At 39.9% G+C, this 25,056-nt stretch overlaps 1 protein-coding gene across 1 annotated transcript in view; it reads left to right on the top strand.

Annotated features, from left to right (window-relative positions):
• The first annotated feature begins 724 nt into the window (after window positions 1-724).
• The window catches only part of dysf (dysferlin, limb girdle muscular dystrophy 2B (autosomal recessive)), a 46,847-nt gene continuing 22,515 nt past the window's right edge, over window positions 725-25,056 (top strand). The window contains exons 1-16 of the mRNA XM_030754206.1: window positions 725-873; window positions 8,925-8,980; window positions 11,118-11,209; window positions 12,975-13,080; window positions 18,622-18,745; window positions 18,855-19,111; window positions 19,224-19,352; window positions 19,480-19,542; window positions 19,675-19,725; window positions 19,866-19,896; window positions 20,558-20,673; window positions 20,859-20,985; window positions 21,073-21,176; window positions 21,291-21,359; window positions 21,484-21,527; window positions 22,150-22,232. Coding sequence (XP_030610066.1) covers window positions 801-873; window positions 8,925-8,980; window positions 11,118-11,209; window positions 12,975-13,080; window positions 18,622-18,745; window positions 18,855-19,111; window positions 19,224-19,352; window positions 19,480-19,542; window positions 19,675-19,725; window positions 19,866-19,896; window positions 20,558-20,673; window positions 20,859-20,985; window positions 21,073-21,176; window positions 21,291-21,359; window positions 21,484-21,527; window positions 22,150-22,232 — 1,525 coding nt within the window. The 5' untranslated portion in view covers window positions 725-800. The remainder of the gene's footprint in view (window positions 874-8,924; window positions 8,981-11,117; window positions 11,210-12,974; window positions 13,081-18,621; window positions 18,746-18,854; window positions 19,112-19,223; window positions 19,353-19,479; window positions 19,543-19,674; window positions 19,726-19,865; window positions 19,897-20,557; window positions 20,674-20,858; window positions 20,986-21,072; window positions 21,177-21,290; window positions 21,360-21,483; window positions 21,528-22,149; window positions 22,233-25,056) is intronic.

Here is a 25,056-nt window from a genome sequence, read left to right as displayed (position 1 = left end):
TGGATTATAGCTAAAAATGCAGATGTTCAGAGTTTCCAGAATTTTGAAGGTAGTCAGACACTTTGTTCCAAATGCTAAAGGAATTCATGATTTAATCGATGGTGACAGTTTACTGAAAACATAAGACAGAATGCATCCCGCAAATATACAAACAGATGAAGCAAGAAAGGGATTAAGAGAGTGACTGAGGTGAAAGAGGAGATAAGTCGATAATGTGCTGGCAAATGTTTGGGCAACAGAGGGAAACAACCAGAAGACGAGAGGAAAAGAGCTCAGGAAATGTTGAGATTTCCTTTGGTTGTGAGGTGTGTGTTCCTGACATGCTCGCTCATTGCTCTCATTCCCTACGGGAGTGTTAGAGGGAGCCAGAAAGAGACAGAAACTGGCTTTGTCGAGACACATCTCCACTTAAGAAGAAGAGCTTTTATTTTGTAGTTTCTGAAACTGCCTGATGTTGTGAGGCAACGTTGAGAAGACATGTGAAGACAATTTCCTTTCTGGACTTCCCTGGATTTTCATTCAGCTTTCTGATAATTCTTGATTTTTGGTCTTCAGTTTTGGCAAATAAGGACTTGAGTTACTGACTGATTTTTAAAAAAAACAAAAAACAAACAAACTTTGGCTCTTTCTTTTTGGTCTTTGTCTTGCGACTTTTCGGTCATTATCGTTGTGGTTATTATCATTACAGACTTCCTGTAGTCATGTAACCAGCGGTTCATTCAGCCTCGAATTCCCCGTAAATTCTTTCTGAGCAAGTTCTTTTAGGCTTGCAGCTTTCAGGATTCTGCTGGGCTTTCATCATGTTACGCTGCACTCTTCAGCGGGCCAACAACTTAAAACACTCAGACCCTCAGGCCAGTGTCATTTTCAGAGGTAAGAGAATGATGGGACATTCGGAGCATCTGAAAACTCAGGCAGTAATGGAATCAACTTAGAGAGTTTTCTGTTTTTGGCATAAGCAAGTCAACTAACTCATGTCTGTCAGAACAATTCTCAAGTCAAGTTCAGCATAAACTAGATCAGTTCTCTTAGCTTGGTTTTTGGTTTCCATCAGCTCTTGAGGGAAATATCTGTCTCTTTGGCTTCTGAAAGCTCAAGCTGGACCCAGTAGTTTTTTTTTGTTTCTTTTTTGTTTTTGTTTTTTAGCTATTTTGGTAAAAGCATTTCCCTAGCAAAAGCTACGAGAGCAAGAAAAGTGAACCAAAAGGCAAATTTCTGGAGCAGATACAAACTCGCTGTAAACTTCTGTAAAATTGAGGGGTCATTCAGGTCGTTAGTAATGTTTTCACATTGTTTTGTATTGTTAAAAATAACAATGAGTCCATTGTAGCATTCAGCAATTCATTATTTGAACAAGCGCACATAATGCTGATAAGGGAATATAACTTTGGTGCATTAATTGGGCATCTTTGTTGTTCGGCATTTAGGGATACCAATTGTGCTGCCAAGTTTGTTTTTAACTCTTAACTGACCCTAGCGAGCTAGGCTGACTAGTTATTTGGCTAATTAGCTGCATTGCCAACATTATTGGGGCTAATATTGCTAATATTACTGCCACATTGCTGTTTTTATTCATGTAGTTTTAGCACTTTTACTGTACATTCCTGTGTTCAATCTGAACTAAAGGAAAAAAGGAAGAGTTCTGCTAGCATTAGCAATCTCTTTTTCATTCATGTGTTTGTGCTGAAAATAACAGTCTGTCAATATGACTGTTACAGGTTGTCCTGCAATCTCAGCCCTTTTTACTGTAACAAATTATCTGAATCAGACTATGATGGTTGCCTAAACACATAGCTAACTTTGGTCCTCAACAACTAACTTACTGTGCGGGTGTTGGATTTAAATTCTGTTACCAATTATTGTTGATGGAAGCTTGCAAAAGTATTGCATAAATCAAATTACTAATGTAGGTGGTGCTATTAATGCAGAAAATATGAAAATGGTAATTGGACTGGCACTTACATATTGCTTTTCTACTCAGTTTGAGCACTCAAATATCACTTGCTTATCAGAAATATATTGTGACATCAGCTCATATGTAATCATGACTTAAGTCCAGGACTGTAGCTTCCAGTCTACACCTGTGTATGACTGACTGGAAACTTCTAGGATACGTCAGGGAAGATGGAGCAAAGTGAAGGCAATTTAAGGCCCTTTATACCTGCCGTTGTCAGGTCAAACGTGATGTCACAACTGCTAGTGCAAGTTGTGCTTTGGTGTTGTTTGGGATTGTCATGCGCTCCTCGATTTTTGCAACCTGGCGTGGGTGGCATGGCTGGGTTGAAGACGCAAGTGTATGACTTTGTCAGTTTTACCACTATTTTAATAATGAGAGATGAGGGAGATGTTGCAACTGCTTAAAAGGATGGCGACTGTGGGGATAAAGACCCCTCTTCTTCTACTCCTATACCAGAATTCATACAGAGACTTTTTCTGACTGGAGACACCTATCGTTCAATAGAAGACTGCAGCAAGTCTGACATGCCCTCAGCTCCAGTATAAATGGTGACAGGGCAGTGGCGAGGTCACAGTTGGCTACCATAGATTAGCCCTCAGCTATTTGGCCTCAGCGGCATTCTTGTTTTTCCATCTGATTGTTTTTGTAGGCCTACTTTCCATGACTCAGTGTCTGCCTACTTAATGAGGAGAGCTCTGCTTTCTACTTCCTGCCTTTGTCCACACACAGTTTCCTGGTGCCATCACACACATGCTTGTATCACCCTCTCACCTCAATCTAAAGCTAATTCTAACTTGAGTGCTAAGATCAAGTGCTCAATTTTAAATGAAGAGCAGTGAAAATCTCTTTCAAGATTTAAAAAGCAGCACGCAGCTGATGGTTTTCCTCTTTGGTTCAGTCAAAAGGAAATGTCACCTTCCTCATACACTATGTAAATCTGGTGCAGTGGCTCTGCATCTTTCCTTTTCCAGGGGAGCCAGTGAACTGTGATTTGCAGAAAATCATTCAGTGCATCAGAGTGAAACTGAAACTACCCTGTTATGTTGCTTTCGTCATACATCTGCATTTTCATTATGGGTAAACTATAGAAGGCTGTCAGAGGACAGTGTAGGAAAATGCTTACTGAAGTACAAGGTCAGGGGTAGTGCTAAGATGCGTCCATGCATCCCTGGACCCATTTTGGAAGTAGAGGTTCACCCTTGAATATGTCTAATAAATGGATGTGTGGTAGACGCATGTTTTTCAACCTTCCAAATCCCCAAAAGTCCGCACCATTCTAAATTTTGCCTAGGCTTACATAGGAAAACATCCACCTTCAAAACTAATTTGTCCTTCAGCTGACAACAACAGTTGTGTAACGTGTAGCTCATTGCCTTCGGATTTCAGCCAAAATGGCCACAAAATCAAGATTTGTACACCTTTAGTAGGTCCTTCCTTAGTCTATGGCTTAAAATCAAAGAATCATTCAATTACTATGCATTATAATAATGCAACAGCATTTCCTTCCCAAGCCTCCCCCTAGGATTTCCAGACACTCAGCAGTGGCCTAGCCCATCCCTCTGTCTGAGTCCCTTTGCTGTATAGCAAGTTTGGCCTTTAATTTCAGGGTACAGGCAAATGTATATGTACTCAGTCAGTATTTAATATAATGATTCTGTACATAAATGCTGGCCTGTGCATTTGAATAGAAATTAGAAAAGCATACTCAACTGATCTTTTTTCTAATTTCAGATGAAAACAATGTGATGGAAGATACCCAGCCTGATCCTAGACACATGTATTTCTGCCATTGCTTTAGTTCAAAACATCTTTGTTTTCAAGGCATCTTCTTCAGTTTACCTTGGACACAACCAGAAAATCTCCAATATGCAAAGCACAGTTTTGCATATGAGTATGGTTATGCTTTTGGCATCAGTATGATTTAGAAAATATGCTTTACCACTGAAGGCGGTAAAGCAGAAAACTAACTTTACCTCCCAAAATGATGCTTTAGAGACCTTAAGTATAACAAACAAATAATATAATTCATCTATAATCTTGTTACACTGATGTTGCAGGAACAAAAACAGATGGGTTAGTGGAATTTGCAATACTGAGCTGCAATACTTGGAAGAATTTAGAGTTCAGTAAGAAAAATGTCAGAAAGAGAGAGAGCATTTCCTCCCTTCCAGAGCACAGATACCATGTCCATTTTTAGAAATCAGGGATGTTAATAGTAGGCACTTTCAGAAGAGGAACAGCTGCTGTATGAACTAACTAATCTCAGCTCAGCCATAAGCATATGTTTTAGATGTGATTAGTTTAAATTATTTAAATACCTGTAAATATGTAACAGATCCCAGAGCTTTTCCAGAATGATTTTGGCCTATTATAGAGATTAATACAATAGAAATGTCTATGGAAATATACCAATAGCATAACCAATTTTGATCTCTTTTTGCACAAGGTTATGATGGTTGCGAGGCAGTTTACTGACTTTTTCCCTAAAGTATGCTGTGTGTGCGCATGGGTCTGCGGGTGCAGTGATTAAATCTGGCAATGTGCGCTAGTGTTTGTGTCCCAAGGGCAGGATTTCCGTCCAAAGTGTTGTTATTGGCACAATGTGTGTTGTTCTCTATCAAAATAGAAATAAAAGCTTGCACCCTGCGCTAATTATAATGTGGATCCCCCCCCCCATGCATCAGATTCTGCTGCTCCTCCTCTTTTCTGTTACTCTACTCAGAAAGGCCTCAACCAAAAAGGGGATTTGAACCCCGAACCTCCCTGCTATGCGGCAACAGTGCTCACTACTGCACACTGTGCCATGTCACCTAACACTTAAAAATCCAACAACTGTGAAGTTGTTTCCATTTCCAAAGTAACTTTTTAGAAATATTTAAAATGGTGAAGCATTTACATTTAAGTTTTATATTGTTCAGCTACTAGTTGTTAATCAGTAGAATAGTATGGAACTATTAGTCAACATCTGTCTGCATGCTTGCAGTCCATAACAGGACTTGTGGTCAAAACTCCACAGGGTATCTTAAAATTTATTCTAAAATTCAATTCAATTTTATTTATATAGCACCAAATCACAACAAACAGTCGCCTCAAGGTGCTTTATATTGTAAGGTAACGATCCTACATTAATTACAGAGTAAACCCAACAGTCAAAGCTACCTCCTATGAGCAAGCACGACAGTGGGAAGGAAAAACTCCCTTTTAACAGGAAGGAACCCCCAGCATCTACCAACCTAGTTTCAAAAAAGTTGGGACAGTGTGTAAAATGTAAGTAAAAACAAGTTATAAATCTTAGAACCTCTTTTTCTATTCACAATACAAAACAGGAAACTTATCAAAAAGAGACATTTTACTATTTCTAATCTTTCCAAATGTTATTGGACCAAATGTTTCAGGCTCTGACAGTGAAGGTCTAAAGTTAGGCTTCCTATACGTGTTCCAAAACCCAGAGGGCTGCACTGTTCTATTCTCAGCTCACGATAGAAAATGTGCCAAGCTGGATCAGGAAGTTAATGCTGTGCCACTGTGTGATACCAGCCCTTGAGAGATTCTTGCAGCTGACACATGCACACATACACACATGAATGCAGTGTAACCTCTCGACCTTTCTGTGGAAGGGTGGAGATGTTTTTTTAAAATATCCTACAAGAACGGAGGCACTCTTACGTAGGTAATTTATGTGTGTACGCGCGTGCACATGCTTGGGTGTGTGTAGATGAATAGGTGGTTGTATCACTCTCTGTGCTTGTGTCCTTAACCTGAGTGATGTCTGTAGGGAAAACAGGAAGACAAACAACCGTTCTCAGTGTGTGAACAGTGGCAAGGTACATGTGTGTGTGTCTGCATATTATGAACACATGTATTAAAAACATGAATTGTACTACAGCTGAGCCATAAATATGTGACTGATGACCTTTGGTTTCCAGGTTTCCAGTGAATTTTTAGACATCTAGTTACACGACTAGAGCCCTAAAAAAAAAAAGGTGTACACACAGGAAATATTCACAGCAATGTGCTGACCAGAGACCACAGAAAGTTACTAACATCAGCATCTTCAGCCTACTGGTGAGGGTAGTGTGAAGTGTGTGAAGTGTGTGTGTGTGTATAGAACATGGGCGTCGCTATCATGACATCACCCATTGGTTTCTGTACTTCAGTTCTGAAGCCTTGAGATGAGCGTTTCTGCCATCGCTATCTTGGTTTCAAAAAAACAAACCTCATTGGCTGATGACTTGTGATAGGCAGGTTACATGCAGTTTTATACCACAAAAAAAAATCTCCATTTTAAAACATTGTATGACCGAGATTTACAAAACAGAATAATTTTTTTATTCAGTGTGACACAGAATAAGTGACTGAGACCATGAACGTGTTTACAGAGGTCAAGTCAGAAAGCACCAATGAATGTGAAGAATGCCACTGATTGACAGAATAGCAGTTCCTTCATTTGTTATTAGTTATCAACCTGGTATCTCAGCAAAGCATGCAATAGACTTGCTGGCCCACCGTGTGGATGTAACGCTTTGCCTGTCTTAGACGTGAAATGGACACACGTGTTTAAGTTGCAGTACCAGCAAGGGGGCAATAATTTACTTTAAACCAATAAGCTAGATGGCTGATATGCATTTACATTTGGCCTCCCTACACCTATCATCTCATCTTTTCTTTCTCTTAAGTAATCTTCGTAATGCAGTATCATTGAAATGACTGCTAATTAAGATGAGACAAGATGCTGCAGTACCAGCAACATCCATGCTTAGGTGTGTCCACGGACCAGCAGGTCTATTATACGCTTTGCCGTGACTGCTGTAATACTGTGTTGAACACCTGCCTCAGTGGGAAACGTTGAAGTTGTTGAGGTCTACATCATTGCTTTGTGTAGTTACATTAATGGGAAGGTGCACAGCATAGACTTACTGCAGCACTACGGTATTAATCACCTATAAATTACTATAAAAACCTCCCTACTTATTAGTACTTATCATTGCACATCAGTTATTTTATTTATTTATTGTTGCATACTTGTGGATCTTGTCCCTTTATAGTTGGTTAAAATTCTGTAATTGATCATATTTAACTTTTGTAATCTCCTGACTTTTCTTCTACCAGCATGAGGTCATCATATGTGGTTGTGAAATGTATCAACATGTAAAGCTTGTCCACCTGTTCTCCTTAAGTAATTACTTCTACCTAATGCCATTATTATAAAAAAATTAACATCTGTATTCATTCAAAAAATCTTAATGCACAAATAACTGCAAAGTTAATGCCATTCCTTTCAGCTTCAGCTGCCTTTGGTGACATTTAGCAGACATTAGCATGTGTCTTCTGGCAGTGCCTCCATGGAAATGAATAAATAACTTCAAAGATCAGACAATAGTCATTGTCTCTGTTTCCTTTGATCTGGAAAGAACAGTTTAGTCTCTGTCTAAACCAATTCCTCTGTTTTACCAAAATTAAATGGAAATCATGATAGTTGTCCCCAGTGTGATGAGTCACATTGTCACATGTTTGTGCACATGCTGTTTTATAAGAAGTCCTCAGTATTTGAGCAATTATTCTGGCAGGTTAATAGCCCGCCTCACCTCTCACTCCTGGTTGAAGTTGGCCAACGGGCAGGAAATCAGAGCTCCGAACTTCATGTTACAGGAAGTCACGGAACGATAACACAAACATGCACAAATACACTTATTGTGTGTAAGTAGTTATTTTAGAGGAGCATATTTGTACCACTGTGTATGTGTGAATTTATTTCCATAGCGGGCCTTTTTGTAAGTATTACATGAAGGACAAGGAAAAAAAAAAAAACCTCAACAAGCATCACACCATAGCAGCTGACTAGAATTGAAATACATTTAATCATCACATTTAGGAACTCAAGTAAAAATACACATTTTACGTCATAAGATAAATTTCAACTCCTCATTTTGTTTGTCAAAAATAATATATATATTTTGACTTCACGTGTTCAAATTTTAGCTTTTTATGGAGAAGTGTAATTCATTCCAAAGTTTAATGGCACACTGTCTAAAAGTGTCTCTGTCTTTTAACATTCATACTAACATATCAGAAATCACGTCGTTGAGTACTGCAACTATGAAAGAGTGGAAAAAAGTCACAAAAATATGATGGAGCAGTTTTGCTGTGAATATTATACAAGAGTGTCACTGGAAAATGTAACCACTTTTCTAGTTGCTAGTTTGCCACTGTGGATAGTTTAGGATGGAGGGTGCAAGTTTGTTTTAAGCCGACTGCAACTGAGTCTTTTCTGAAGGCCCTGAAACCATGAATTATGTGCATAATCAAAGTTTCACTGGAGTAGAGGAGAACATAGAGATAATATATTTGACTGACAGGTTTCTAATCTTGTTAAGTTCTCAGTTACTGGCAAAAAGGATGCTTTCAGTCTTCCCTGGATAGCATGAAAGCTTATTTTCTTCCAGCCAAAGGCTAATGGATTCTAATTCTGAGACTATTCAAGTTCAATATCTATAGGATATTAAACACACTACAAAAACAGATTCTCCATAGGACAGTGTTTACGTGGAAGGACAAAAACTAATTGACCTAAAATAGAACCCTGTTGTACACCACAAGTAACATTTCCAAGGCTTGACCTTGAGGAGCCATTTTTTAATCCGCATACTGTTTTCTTTGTGACAGACAGGACTTGAATTATCTTCTGGTTATCTAATCACTGTAGATCCCAAAATGAGAAACAACTGCAACTCTATTTTCTATATTATTTTCTATTGTATTGTATATTATGTAGGTTACATGGCTAACAATACGTTGTTAGGTATCTACACTAACTAACCTGCTGGCTAGTTCAGAATTTAAGAAACTTTTTGACCCATAACATTACACACGCACACATACACACACACACAAACACACACACACACACACATTTGTTTTGTTAGCCAACTATTAATCTCACAGGTTCTATTTATTTTATTTGCTTCAGGTACCAAGAAGAAGACAAAGGTCATCAAAAACAACCCTAACCCTGTGTGGAATGAGGTAAGTCCTCCACAAAGCTTCAAATTCATTATCAGTTGTTAAAGGTCCTGGGTGTGTGATCATACAGTGTAAAGTATTAACTTATTGTTAATGTGAAACTAAATTGTAACCTTATTTAAAAAAAAAAAAAAAGGGACCCTGCCTCGTCTCTGTAAATGACTCATAGTGGATTTTACAGGAAGGTCAGAGTCATCATCATAGAGACACATATAGACTCTACACAAAAACAAACAAACAAAAAAACTTAATGGTGATAATGCTAACAGGCTTGCAATTTAGGTAAGCCTGCTAGTTGTAAATTTGCTATTTCACATTAATTTGTCATTGGTTACTTTGCAAAAAGGCTACTTTTAGCTGCTCCTTTATTCACAAGGGTAGCTCATATCTAGCTAGGAATTTGGAACAATTAACTTCCATTTTCTACTTAAGATAAAATTATGCTATATGTAGTCAGCAATTTGCCCGTATTAACAGGAAGGCAAAAATGAGCTAACATTAGTCACAAGAAAACCAGTTTGGTTTCAGCTACACAAGCCAAGCAGGAATTACGCAAGGGGCAAAAGTGTTATGTGCTGGTTGTAAGGCAGGCAGGGTAGGACCCAAATGCAATGTCTAAAAACACAAAAGACACAAAATCTCAAATCCAAGGAGAGACACTAAACTGTAATGCAAAAGCCTTGGAAAACAAAGGGGGAACACTGAATAATGACGCAACAATGAACAGAAGAAAACTGAGGGTTAAAATACACACAAGGTATTTAGGGAGAGTGGAGACAGCAGGGAGAACAGGAGAACCAAATAAGACTAATAACACAAGGGAACGCAAAACACACGGGACAAGGGACTGTCAAAATAAAACAGCAAGTGACCAACCCAGACACAAACACAGACTGACACAGCACGAGGAATAAAACACACAAAAGACAAGGGACAATGACACAGCAGGACAAACACACACTGGAACACAGAGACACGGGGAAGACGAGAAGAACAAGGGAATGCAGGAATGGAATACTATAACTATAAATAAAAGAATTCAGAAAACTATAACAATCTAAGAATCTAACCGTGAGTAAACTGAGAAACATAGCAGAGAAACAACAAAAAGCAGAACCTCACAGAAAAAACAAAACACTGCGCAAACAGCCCAGGACCAACCATCCAACCATCCATCCATCCATCCATCCATCCATCCATCCATCCATCCATCCATCCATCCAACCATCCATCCATCCATCCAACCATCCATCCAACCATCCATCCATCCATCCAACCATCCATCCATCCATCCATCCATCCATCCATCCATCCACTTCCACTTGTCCTGTTCAGGGTTGCGGGGGGAGGCTGGAGCCTATCCCAGCTGACACGACACAAAATAGGCTCAACACTGGTTTTATTGGAGGGACCTTTGATTGGTTTTGGGGATTCAAACCAACCCTGAGCTGGCTTGCTCCTGACTAATGGAAGTATTAGCTTACCAACTACCTAACGTACCCTACAAGCACTTACAAAATGTCAACCTTGAATTCAGTAAGCTTGCAATATTACCAGCTGGTGAAATTGTGACAGCATTGCTCTATGGTATCAAAGTAACATGACCACAAACCTTTTTGCAACACTGCAGTAACGTTATAGAATAACGTAAATACATTTCACTAATGTAACAAAGCTTGGGATAATGATAGATTTAGATTAGATAGATTAGACTTTATTAATCCCTTGGGAGAGTTCTGTCAGGGAAAACTATACTGATACTATATTATGTTGTCAAATATAATGTTTTTAGAATCTAAATGTTGCACATTCACAATGTTGTTTTATGATGTTGCTGCAACAGGGTCCTGGACTTCCACTTTTATGTCAGTGTTACGTAATTTGAAGAATTAAACAGACATAAGAAACCAACAGAGACAGTTATTAGTAAACTGCCGCAAACAAAATTGGGTTGCGGCAGTTTACTAATGGAAAGAATTCATATTCACATTCTTTAAAATAATGAGGTTTTGATGATCTGTATCTCAGTCATTTCCATTCTGTTTTGTGTATCAGGTTTTGCTGTTAATCTGAACCTCAGTGCTTTTGCTGGTCACATCCCCATTTTCACTCTTCTTTTTTCCACATTTGTTTCCTTTAGGGTTTTGAATGGGATCTGAAGGGGACTCCTCTGGACTCTGGAGCTGAGATTCACTGTGTAGTTAAAGATCATGAGAAAATGGGGAGAAACAGGTACTCTATGCTAGGCTAAATGTATGCACTGATGCAGTGTGGCATCAAAACACTTTAATAAATGAGCAATGAAATTGTGTAAGGCATTTTATTTACACAAATAATTCTATGACCCAGAAATGAGCCAGTCTAAGTGGTTTTCCTTTTCTAGTCAGGCAAGTGCGCTCTCACACTCAGACACTGACAGGTGTTATGTTTATAAAGTCGCAAAAAGAAGCATAACTCTCTTAAATATTAAAAATAGACCAAAGAGTAACATTTACTGCATTTTCATCGGTGGCTGTTTGTAAGATATTTTAGTCCTACAACAGAAATATGCTGGCCAACAGACAGATAAGGAAGGGATATGTATAAATGTCCCCTCAGATAAGAACCGTGGGATTGTTAGACTGAGTTTGGGTGGATGGAGCTGTGCGCACTCACAGCAGAGGTGTGGCCAGTGGCCGCTTCGGAGGGTTATTTTTGGATTTTCCACTCCATCAAGATGTCAGGTGAGTCGGAGTTCTTTCAGAAGGGAAGGGGCACGAGTGAAAGAATCAGGTCATCCTCTCAATGTGGTTTTTATTCTGCCATATTTCCACCCATTCACTGATGTGCTGGATGATTAATGGATCCATGCATCAGCTGCTCAAAATACAAAGGTGTGACCTCTTGGATTTGACTGTGTCCTCAGTTCAAGCATTGAGGGGTTTTTTTTCTGGTGGTTTTCTAGTTTTATTAGGCATATTTTCTTGGACTTAATGTGTGAAGTACACTTTTGGCATTCTGGGGTTTGTTTCCTATGTATTTGCTTTAGCCTTGTTGTTTTGATGCTTAGGGCACCTACATGTGTGTACTAACAAAAATAACCACTAAAGTTACTGTAGGGAATAACTGTGGTCATTCTAAGACACTAGAAACTGGCCGTGGATGGAAAAAGAGAGACTAACATTTCATCAGACACTAGGCACCGGTGCACCACAGTTAGGTCACATGATCATAGGTCATCTTTTGCCGTCAGTGACTGCTTGAAGTCTAGAAAACCATCACCAAATACTGTGTTTCCTTCTTTGAGATGCCCTGTTAGGTGAAGATGTCTCTTGATTGGAGACTGTGACAATGATGCGCACAACTCCTCGAGACTGTTTTGGATTTGGCTAAATGTTGTGAAGGGGTTTTTCTCGACCAAAGGTTCTGCAATCACCGACTTTAGTTGGTTAGCCAGTGCATACCTGATTTTTAAGAATGAACCACTCCTAAAGTTGATGCTCTCTCTCCCTGATAGGATTATTGTGGTTTTTCAGCCTACTGAAAACCCACAATAATCCTCCTCTTGAACTGACATCTCTTTGATTCTTATAGCAAAAGTTCCAGGGAAGAATTACCAAAAGCAAGATCAGCACTCCAGATCTTTAATCTGCTTAATTTGTCATAATCACTTAATTTGGTATAATGAGGGAACAGATCTGACCTATGAAACTGTTTATCAGTCAATTATCTGATTTAAGCCTCTGAAAATGGAGGACCATGTATAAAAAAGAGCTGTAATTCCTAAACAGTTACTGCAGTATTTTAGTTAAACCCCTTGAATTAAAGCTGAAAGTCTGGACTTGAATCACATCTTGATTGTTTGATTTAAAGGCCACTGTGATGATGATGTACAGAGGCAAACCTACAAAAAAAAAAAATAGTCTAAAAACCAAAGTCTACCTTAAAAATTTTTTATTTTGTGTCACCAGTTGGTTTTAAGATCCATCTCTGCGTTTTCGCTTTGCGTCTCTTTCAGGTTTCTGGGGGAGTGTCGGCTGGCTCTCAGAGACGTGCTCAGCTCTCCCAACCTGGCCGCCTCCTTCACCATCTCCCTGCTGGACACCAAGAGGAACAACACAGGGGTGAGCGCACAGAACAGCACTGACAGATTCATGTGCAGCCTAACTGGGTCATGACTCAGAGCACAATCATTCAGAGTTTCCTCTTTTGAGCTTAAAATAAAGTGAGAAGCATTTCTGAATCGGTTGATTTGTTGCTTCCTTTGTTCCTCAATTATACAAAACAAAAATCCAGTGAAATACAAATAAATAAATAAATCTCACTCCATGCTGTTAAGTTGAGGAATAAATAACTGCATTGGATTTTATTTTATTTTTTCCTGATGTGGTCTTTAATGTCAAGAAATCTGGTCGGTAGGTTGGTTGGCGTGTAGGTCTAGGAGTTGATGACTGATGTGTTCATGTGCTGCTGGGAAAATCCAACATAGGTCTTTTGCGTCACCTGCTGAACACGTTTATATTTCTTGTACTTTGTTGTTGGAAAATCTGAACTGAAGAGATCAACATGTCTTGGTGTCTTTTTAACACAAAAACCTCCCACCCTGTGAAATCAAGTATTGATATTGGCAGCATTCTCCAGGTATTGCTGCACATTTGCTGTCATTGTGTAATCTACTATTGTGGAAAAAAAAAGTTGCACTTTCTACCCTTTTCACCACATGATGAGTCACTTCAAGGTAAAGCAATAGTTTTATATTATACTACTGTATATTATACTACAGTGGAGAAGGTTACAGTTTACAAGCCAGCACAACCTCTCATAACATGGTGGATAGCCACTTAAGTGTCATGGTCCTGAGCTGTTTGCTCAGTGTTTGTGTTTTGGTTTTTTCATGTTGTATTTCTTCTGTGTTCTGAGTTTGCTTATGACTTTTGATCCTTAGTTTGTTATAGTTTTTGAATTCTGCTTATTGTTATTGCATTTCATTCCTGTCTTCCCTTGTTGTTCTTGTCACCCCGTGTTTTGGCCCCGTGTCCTTTGTGTTCAGTTTTGCTCCCTTCGTGTCGTTAGTGTCCTTTTGTTCACCTGTGCCTCATCCTCCCCAGCTGTCTGTCTTTCCCTGATTATCTGGTGTATGTGTATTTAAGGTCTCAGTGTTCTTTAGTTCATTGTTGCGTCATTGTCTGTCTGCCCCCCGCCGCCTCTGTGTGTTTGTCTAGTAATCTTGTCTAGTTTCCAAGGTTCAGTTTAGCAGTGATGGGCAAAGGGAGCCTTTGTGAAACACTGACGCGTTCGAAGCATTCGTGCTGGAATAGTATCGAAGCTTCGAAACGATCTGAAACCCATCTCCACCGCGACACCTACTGGCCAATTTGGTTATCGCCAGATCTTGATAACGTTGTTCTATGAAACGATGACAGAGAAGCCCCACAGACAAGTTCAAACAAAGCTACTGATTATACCTGACTATCAATAAGTTAAAGTTAAAGACAGCAAGCTGTGACTGCAGTGAACAGAGCGCTTCATCAAACACTATTTTCTCTGTTAACATTCGTGAGGCTGTTACATTTGCTTAGTAATTCAGTGGAACATGCAACAAACTAATTTATAAAATAAAATATACTGAAAAAAGGTGCTATGTTTATTATGATAACCACACAGCCATATTTGGGCTCAGTCGGCTTCGTTTCTTTGCCAACCTTGGGGGCAAAAAAAAAAAAAAGGTTGGATGTATTTGGTTGACTTTTAAGCTTTCTGGGAGTTCGTGTCATCAGGTTCGTCAAACAAAGCCAGAAGCTGGCATAGCGTTTGGCTTTATTTTCAAAAATAAATGTTTAAATTAAGAAAAAACATAATATTTTCCTTCTGTAAAAGAAAAAAATGGCTTGACATTTTCACAGGCTAATTCTGACCAGTCACAACAGTCATTTCCACATCTTCACACCTTTATAAATCTGAGCAAACACGTCATCCTCCACTGAGCAACTTCTGAACCATGAAGAAGCTTTACTTTATTTTATTTGAAATCTATACTAGTGTGGATAGGTCGCAAATAAAGTAAAGTAAAGCTTCGTCTTCCGGCATTAAAGCTGTTTTGAGTTCAGCTCTGCTTCGTGCATCCTGCATTTGGGTCCAACTCTGCCTGCCACACAGCCACATATGACATTAAGCTTTTAACTTATGAGATATAGCATGTCAGACAGGAAGCTATGGAGCTGCTAAACATTTTGTTTTGCACCTTTGGACAGAGTGAAATAAGCCATTTCTCTGTTTCTAGTCTGTGTGCTATTTTCATTTTTACTCTACAGCCAACAGAGAGACAATGAGCCAATTCTTTGCTGTTTGATAGCATCTTTCAATTTCTTCAGCGTTTACACTGTAGAAAATACTCAAATGCAATCATTACACGGCAGGGCCATTTTTCTCTTTTGATATCTGACTTCAATAATCAGTGACCACTTCACTGCTACAGAACATTGTTAGGACAGCTTTGGACACCCTTTTGCTTTCAGAACTGCCTTAATTCTTCATGGCATAGATTCAGTGCCTTGTTTGGAGCAGTTTTTTGAGTTACTGCTGCCTTCCTATCAGCGCAACGCAGTCTGACCATTCTCCTCTGACATCAACAAGGCATTTTCTCTTTTTTAGACCATTCTCTGTAAACCCTAGAGATGGCTGTGTGGGAAAATCCCAGCAGATCAGCAGTTTCTGAAATACTCACACTGTCAGTTATAAATCACCTTTTTCCCCCATTCTGATGGTCGTTTGAACTTCAGCAGGTCTTCTTGTCCATGTCTACATGTCTAAATCCACTGAGTTATCTCCATGTGATTGGCTGATTAGGTATTTGTATTAAGAAGCAATTGAACAGGTGTACCTAATAAAGTTGTCATGAGCGTTTACATGTAACCTGAGCAAACGTTTTATAAATACTGCATCAAATCTTTTCACATCATCTCTCTCTCACACACACACACACACACACACACACACACACACACACACACACACACACACACACACACACACACACACACACACACACACACACATTTTGTTTGTTTGTTTCAAATATTCATCTTGACATACAGTAGAAGTCAAAAGATTGATCTGATCTGATCTCCCTGGTTGAAACTGTTAACTGAACCACAGGCAGATGGATGTTGATGTTGTTTCCATGTAGAATAGATGTCACATCATTCAGTCTCTTAAAAAGTGAGAAGTTTATATATATTAGGTATTTGTCTTTTTTTTTTTTAAACAATAACAGTTAATATGTGTAGCACATGGTGGTGAACAGAAGTCCACACAATGTCTTGTCCATAAACAGTTTCTTTTTCTTTTTTAATAAATAGCACTCTTAAGTTTTTTTATGGTTGTGTATATGTAAATTTTATTCAATTTGTTGAACTTAACACATCACATCACATCTGCGGCTTTGGTTCATTTTGGAATTATTTATAACCCCGACTAGACTTCGGGAAAAGTCTTGCTCGATGGAGACCCACATTGACACAATACACGCATAGCCTAGAAAAACAAATTGTCCAGTAGACTCAGTTTCCAAAAGAGCTAAAACTCAAATTGGTCTCTAGAGAAGACCAAGAAGAAGCCGGAGTACAAGTTGTGGGCACACACAAACCTTGGTGGGCCACACCTACTGTGTTCTCTTTCCCATCCTTGCTTCCTGAACCCACAACAAAGTGCTTCCTGTCACTGTCAATGGACCAGATTGATGTCACACATGTGCGCACACTGTATGGCGGGTACAATGTGTGACATCTTGTTGATGTTCTTTCCTTACTTATAAAAAATAAAAAAATAAAGTGGAATCCAAGTGAGAAAAAAACTTTCCAACTCTTTGCTTCCATAAACCAAGCTGCACAGATTTAATAGGGCAGATTTTAAAAATTAAAAAAGAGAGAAAAGAAAACAACACTCAGTGCCAAGATAGTCACATTTTTACCATTTGCTGCAAAGAGTATGGGGTCTCTTAACTTGTTGACCAGAAGTAAGACACAGTCTGATGGGTTTGTTTACAGAAACATTACAGCTTATCACTTAAGCTGCTTTTTCCTGTTGAAGGAAACCAGCAGAAGCCAGCACTGCTACCACAGGGTAACTGATCTTGATCACAGTGTGCAGGAAACAGGGTCTTTAGTGGTGTGGGGGGGTTTAATGCCACTTTCAGTTTGGGCAAAGGAATATCTGGGATTTAAACCCGGGACCTCCCACACCCCAAGTGACAATCATACCCCATAAACCATCGAGCCACATTGACCCAAAGCATGAAAGGAGGAGTGGAAATCTCTGACTTTAATTCAAGCAATTTCCTTTGGGGCTGAAAAAAGCCAATGCATAAGTGCCAAAAGTTGCAGTTTTCTTTATGGCCCACTTGAGGCTCTAAAAATAAGTCGGTACCCACAGACTTCCCGTGTTAAAAATACCCAGTTTAACAGCATTAAACACATAGTTACACCCTGGCATAAATGTTTTGTTCTTTTTGGATATTTTCTAGCTCCATAACTGTGTGTGTGTGTGTGTGTGTGCGTGCGTGCGTGCGTGGGGGGTTATAACTCACTCTTGCATCATCTTTGGTGAAACGGGGGTGTCTAACTCTCTAAGCCTAACCCCAGTCTAAACGACATGGGTAGGAGACCATGGGTAGGATGAAGCCCAGCGCAGTCAAGTTACTTACTCTGTGCCATCTGTTGAACCGCTCTTTCATCATCCTTTCACTTTCTCCAGTTTCTCTCGTAGCGGTTTGGTATCACTTCCTGCTGCTGCTACAGAAAGGTGGTGTTTTTGTGTTGCTGGATTAATTAGAAATCTCTAGATAACTTATTTCACAGTGTAATCTCCACGTGCTTTATCCAAAGCACACCCTCTGTTGAATCACCTATAAATTATATTCACAGTGTTCACTTAGGGTGTTTTTAGGGATTCGTTAGCTTAGTGTTGCTATTAGCTTTCCTGCTCTGTGTGTCAGATGTTTAGTTACTCCTCGGCCTCCTTTAGCAGTAACGATACTTGTAATAAATGTAGTCTGTTGTAGCTTTGGAGACCAAGCTTTTCCAGCACCCTGAAAATCCTGTAGCTAGCCTGGCCCCTGTAATCGGTGCGGACAAAGGTAGCTTAGCCGCAGTTAGCTCTCCTCCAGCAGATCCCAAGCAGCCAGGAAATAAGGCTGGCTGAGTGACTGCGAGGAGGAAGCTAATCCTAAACAGAAGCCCTCGGTACACACCACTCAGCGACACACCCGCAGAGGAACAAACTCTGGTTATTGAAGCTAGTGACACCAGCAACACAGCTGATTGTCTTCCAGGGGCCAGAGCAAAAACTGCTGGCTAAGGCTAAACGTGAGTTTGGTAAAATAATCATTCACGTCGGCAGTAATGGCACCTATCGGTTAATCGGAGGGCTTGATGTGCTTTGTGTTCGAGCGTGCACTTCCAATATTGGTTATCATATTATTAAATAGCATTATTATTATTGAATTATGGGAGCCAAACTCATCAATTTGCATTCCTAATATATTTCATGAACATTACCGTCGATTAGTTGTCTAGTCAACTAGTTGCACACATCCCTAGTTGTAACCCTTTAAAACGTCTTTCTTTAAAACATATTCTTCTACAAATTGTGTTTTCTGCCATCTCTAGGCCACGCTGACCCTGCAGGTTGCCTACATCCCTCCTCCAGGATTGGCTCCAATGTTCCAACCTCCTCCTCAGCCAGAGCCTCAGCCTCATAACAACCCCACTGTGGAGCTTGACACAGTCACAAGTAACATAATCTGTCATATAATTAAAGAATAAACATAATCGTCCCTTCTTTTGTCTCCATTTTGTCAGTTTGCTTCATGATTTACTTCCTTGGACTACTTTCTTTGCAGTGATCTCTTTAGATACTTTGGGTGAAGAGGACACGGAGAGCATGTTGATGATTGAGCCCACAGAGGACCAGGAAGCTGACGATGGACGCTCCATGGTGATTGTTGGTCCTCAGGGCCCCCCAGGCCAGGAGTCTCCCACCGCCCAGACGCCCAAGCGTTCACCACCATCTTACCACACCCAAGGAGGGCTGAGGAAGAGGAAGAGAGGAGCCAGCAGTCAGCCCAAATCGCTACCCAACAAACCACAGGATATACAGGTTAGTTACAATACAAAAAAAATGACACATTAAAACAATATAGAGGGTGAAGCAGTGCACAATATAGACTTACACTCCATACGTGTTACTGTGCGTGTGTCTTCTTGCCCAGATTCGTGTGCGGGTCATCGAGGGACGACAGTTGCCGGGTATCAACATTAAACCTGTTGTTAAGATAGCAGTTGCCGGGCAGTCCAAGAGGACCCGCATCAGAAAAGGAAACAACCCTGTCTTTGATGAGGTGACTAAATGTTTTTGCCAGTATGTTTCTGTTGATAACTTTGTTTTTTGCACTGTCCTGCTTCTAATTATAACTTTATATATTGTTTCCCAATCAAGCTTCAAACTGCACTTACTTCCCTCCACAGACTTTCTTCCTGAACTTCTTCGAGACGCCCTCAGACTTGTTTGACGAACCCATCTTCATCACCGTGAGTGTGAACTTCTTCATCTTCTTTTTATTTCTTTACATTGAATAAATGAGTCGTGTAGGAGGCAGAGGAATTCAACATCATCAACATTCCTTATTTCTAACGTAGTTAAAATCTTTTCCTGCCTGACAGGTATGCAACTCTCGTTCACTTAGAACCGATGCCGTGATTGGTGAATTCAAGGTAAACTGCCAAACTTAGAGCTCTAACTTTAGTCTGCAGTTTGCATGAATATTGGACTGTGGTGTGCTGTGAACTTGGGGAAAATGTGCTTTGGAAATGAGAAGAAATCAAACATCTCTCCCGTGTCCTGTTTTCCACAGTTGGATGTGGGGACTGTCTACAGTGAGCACAGTGAGTATATGTTTGTATGATCCCAATATTTTTGGTGCATTTGTGTGAAAAGAGTAAGCAAGGATCAGTGTAAAGCTAAGCTGTAAATTATTTTAGACTGATACTCATTTTGATGATCATTTCATTAACTTGATGGTTAGAACTCTCGCCTCACTGCAACAGGGTTCCTGGGTTTGAACCCGCTGGCTGACCAGGGCAGACTTACATGTTCTCCCCGTGTTTGTTTGGGGATTTTTTTCTGGGTACTCCAGCTTCCTCCCACAGTCCCAAAACACGTTAGGTTAATTGGTGATTCTAAATTGGCCATAGGTGTGAATGTGAGTATCACTCTGTATTATCCCTGCCATAGACTGGCCATCTGTCCGGCGTGTACCCTGACTTTTTCCCTGTGACCACTGGGATAGGTTCCAGCATCCCTGTGATCCTTAACTGGATAAGTGGTTAGGAAAATGGATGGGTGGATTGCTGTTTTCACACATTGTCACTGCTGCGCTGCACTTTTCTACACAATACCTGTCAGAGGGTTTCAGCTTGTTCTGATTATTTGCTGCTTTGTGCTACATGTGAGAAAGGACAACTGTGGAACATTTCTCCAGAGTTTATCTGTCAAAACGGCTGTTGTTTATTCTAAACCTCTCCCTTCTGTCTCCCTTCTCTTCAGGGCACTGCTTCTTGAGGAAATGGCTGCTGCTCTGTGACCCTGATGACCTCTCTGCTGGGGTCAAAGGTTACCTGAAGGTCAGCTTGTTTGTCCTAGCAGCTGGAGATGAGCCACCGGTGAGTCTTGTACTCGTATCCTCAGTAGTTGAGGACATGGGTTAAATAAAAAGTCCTAGAAGGCTACTTATAAGGTTAATTAAGTCAAAAACATGGGTCATTTCATTTTTGTACATAGCTGCATTCTTTCTGCGCACCTGAGTGCATAATGATGAGTGGATATTTGTACTTTGATCTGTTTCCAGGCTGATAAACGTGAGTGTGTGGAGGATAAAGAGGATATCGAATCAAATCTGTTGAGGCCTGCCGGTCTGTCTCTGAGAGGAGCCACGTTCACTCTGAGGATCTTCAGAGCTGAAGACCTGCCTCAGAGTGAGTCTTCGCTGTTTGGCTTCTCTTATTTCATGTGCTTGGAAGAATATACATTGAGAAATTTCTCATTTGTTTCTATGTCTGAAGTGGATGATGCCTTCATGGATGGGATGAGGCAGATTCTTGGGTTTGATAGCAACAGGAAGAACTTGGTGGATCCTCTGGTGGAGATTCACTTTGCTGGCAAAACGGTGCATATGACTTTATAGAAATTTTATATAATTATATTGGCTAGAAATATTGTTATTCCACAGCAAGCAACAGAAAATGGCAAACTGAAAAAATGTGTATTGTTTGTTTTTCAGGTCTGCACTAAGATTTTGGAGAAGAATGCCAATCCACAGTGGAACCAGAGCCTGGCCATGCCTATTAGAGTGAGAAATACAGACAGGCAATATGGACACATATTTTTATGCAGCTTAATTGTTGTACCAAGAAAGTGTGTTTTTTATTGTCATTGTGAAGTGCATGATTTTCTCTTCTTCTTCTTCTTCCCAGTTTCCCTCCATGTGTGAGAAGATGAGGATCAGAATTCTTGACTGGTGAATCCCAGCTGATATTATGTTTTTTCTTTTTGGCTCATCAAACTAAACAAAATATTCATGATTTTGCATGAAATTTATGCACATTTAGAGCAAGTACTTCTTTTTTTAAGTAAACCATTATAGCAGAATGACTGATCTAATTAAATTTAAAAAATCATGATAATTCTTAAGATCTGCAGTCATAATCGAGGCGTGGATTATGCAAATTTGCTCCCGTTCAAAGATTATGAAAATGTGCCTCAACGGGCATCACTGCGAGCTGAAGGTTTTTAACTACCTTATTGGACTTCAGTCTCATTCCAGGAGCCTTTTTAAAATACGATTCTCCTTCTGCACCTCCCTTTTTAACCTTACTAACTGTGACCCACTGGGGAGGTGTACGCTATGGGGCATTAGCACAGTTAGCAGCAATGTAGTGACCACAGGCAAAATAACCATTAGCAATGGGAGCAAAGAATGCTGTTGACTGATGTATGACAGGGTGGTAAATACGTTGTAGGGTTACCAAGTTACCGTAGGCTAAATGTCCATTCATGAACAACCGTCACCTGCAAAGTGATTTCTGATGAGCTTTATATGTGTAAGAGCTGTGGATTCTTCTATGACCTTCTCACTTTAGGGACAGAGTCAGTCACAACGATGTTGTTGGCACCACCCACATCTGTATGTCCAAGATCTCCGCCCCTGGAGGAGAGTTAGATGGTGAGTAACTAGTCGAAACCAGTCTGAACTGGAACTCTACCTGGCCAGTTCAGTTTAGACTGGTTCAGGCGGGGTTTGGACTGGACTGGACTGGAGTGTTGGCAGCTGGTTTGATTAGTGACATCCAGTCATAGTCACACTGTTTGAAATGTTTTCCAATACACTGTCTAAAAGCAAACTTTCATTTGCCAACTAGCTGTCGTGTTAGGGAAATGCCCAACATGTTTTAGAGGTATATTCAGAGGTCTCAGCTCAAATGACCTTTGGTTTCATCTACTACTTTTGGCCAATTTTTCAAAAATAATAAATTTAGCTCAAAAAGTAAGAATTTGTGTTTGGTTGATTATTTTTTTGTTGTAACAGTGCTTCTTGGTAGTAAATTTTATACTGTTGGAAAGCCTGATTATTTGTCCTTCAATGGTGCCACATTTGTAAGAAGGATGCATTTGTGGGTTGAGCAGCAGAGTTGAGTATGTAGGTTATGCTCATGAAAGACTTGCCGAATCTTCTCTGCCAATGGCAAACAGCTTATTCTGCTATTGACTTGTCTTGAGCTGCTGGTACTCCAGGTGCTGACAATCAGGCTTGTCATCATTTAATGCAATCTCAGTGCAGAGAGGTATCGAGATGAGATTCTGCAACCAGTGGCAATCTCATATCTCCACAGTCTGGGACCGAACTCTATCCTCCAAGATGACAGTGCTCGTCCCCACAGAGCGGGGTTTATCAGAGACTACCTCTAGAATTTGGGAGTGGAGAGGATGGAATGGCCTGCCTGCAGTCCTGACCTCAACCCCACTGAACACTTGTGGGATCAGCTTGGGCGTGCTGTTCTTGCCAGAGTGACCAACACAACCATATTGGCTGACTTCTGGTTGAAGATTAAGCAGCGTGCATGACCAGCATGAGGAGGCGGTGCCTGGCTGTTGTGGCTACGTATGGTTCTTCCACATGCTGCTGTTTGTTAAATGAATCAATTGTTAAATTGCTGTTATGTTCAGTTTCTTCAGACTTCAGTCATCTGGTCCAACAAACAAATCAAACAAGAGTCAACAGCAGAATTAGCTGTTAGGCATTGACAGAGAAGCTCTGGCAAGCTTTTCAGGGGTGCAGCCCACATACTCAGCTCTGCAGGTTCCTTTTAAATGTGGCACCATTTAAGGGGAAATAAACATGCTTTACAATGGTATAAGATTATTTCCAAGAAGCATCGTTACAACAAAGAAATAATCGACCAAACACAAATTTCCTCACTTTTTGTGCCAAGTTTGCAGATGAATCTTTTTCCGGCCATTGCCACTTAAGCTTAATTTGCAGTACTGCACTGTAAAACAACACCAGTTAACACAGTGCTATAGATAAAACACGAGCTTTATTCAACAGATTTTTAACTTTTATAACGTATCAGCTCAGGAATATAACTCCGTTTGATCAGTGCGGTTGCTCCCTGCAAACAGTTAAGCTGTTCCTTTAGTTCTCTTGGGAGCTGGAGCCTGAAACAGCAGATGCATCTTTCAGACGTGACTTCGAACAACTTCTGACATTTCGCAGAGCCCGATCTGCGTGTGATATTTATATCATTTGCTTACTTGAACCTGAACAGCTGGAGGCGAAAGCCAAACATTCAAGGTGTTGCTGTCCTGCTGATTGTGTGCACTGACAGCAGCTGTGCTGGATAAGTTGTCTTTGAATATGTGGTGCTGGCTTCACAAAATGGGCTTTGCACTTTATTGTGCATAGAAGAATGTTTCAGTTATGTTCATAAACATCGTTATTGACACTATTGAAACTGAGATTATGACTGTGTTGAAGTTAAACCTTCGAGAGTGTGCAGCTCTAAAATAGACCACTTTAACCCAGTGCATCACTTTATAGCTGATGACCGTGTTGTGTTTCAGCATTTGAGTGGCTTCCACATTTTTACGATTTTTCCTTTAAGCCTTTGAAATTTTGAACTGTATAGTCTCAAAGCACCAAATGGATCTTGCAAGTGGTCCAGGCCTTACATGGATAATGCATGGATGTTTCTTCACTGACGTGCATGAATACTAACTTGGTAATGTTTGTGTGGTAAACACACTGCTTGAGTTTTCAATCTTTGGAAATGCACAAAAAGAGAAGATGCGTGAGCTCAGCTCATTGTTTGTGATTGTTGTTGCTTCTTTTTCTGGAATACATGAATAATGACGAGTCATCTTAACCATACCCAGATTAAGACAAACCAGAAAGTCTGTATCACTTTCCTAGAAATACTGCAGTACTTAAAATAAATAAATATATATAATATTCTGTAGCGGGACAATTTGAATGCATAAACATTTTGTGAGCTCTTATGATGTGCAGTTTTATGAAACATGCAGAATAAATTAATTTCAACCAATCAGAAAACTATATATCTTTTGTTTCCAGTGTGGTCTTCAGTCAGATGTCTAAACGTACTTTTTTAAATGCATTGTATTAGTTTTTAGATTTACAAAGTCTGAATAGATGTACTTTTAATGCTTTTTACCACCCATTGGTTTCCATTCATTTGTCTTCATAAATAAATCAGTAGACTGTTCAAAACTGCCAAATATACAGTTAAAATCATAGTTTGTTTATAAAAAAATTGAGTTGGGCTGCAGGTCTGAAAAGTGAAGTCAAGGTGGAAGTGCCTTAAATCTGCATTCTGTCTAATGGCCAACAGGAGGCGACTTCTCAAGTTATGAGAAAGTCAGGATTCATAAAGATTCATAAACCATGAAGAAATCAGTCCATTGCGCACTTGATTCATGACCTCAGTAAACGCTTTCCTGATGAGTTAGACGTATACATGTATATACAT

The sequence above is a fragment of the Archocentrus centrarchus genome, chromosome 18 (assembly GCF_007364275.1).
Source record: "Archocentrus centrarchus isolate MPI-CPG fArcCen1 chromosome 18, fArcCen1, whole genome shotgun sequence".
NCBI lineage: Eukaryota > Metazoa > Chordata > Actinopteri > Cichliformes > Cichlidae > Archocentrus > Archocentrus centrarchus.
The sequence above is the reverse complement of the archived record's forward strand: the minus strand, read 5'-3'. Positions and strand labels throughout refer to the sequence as shown.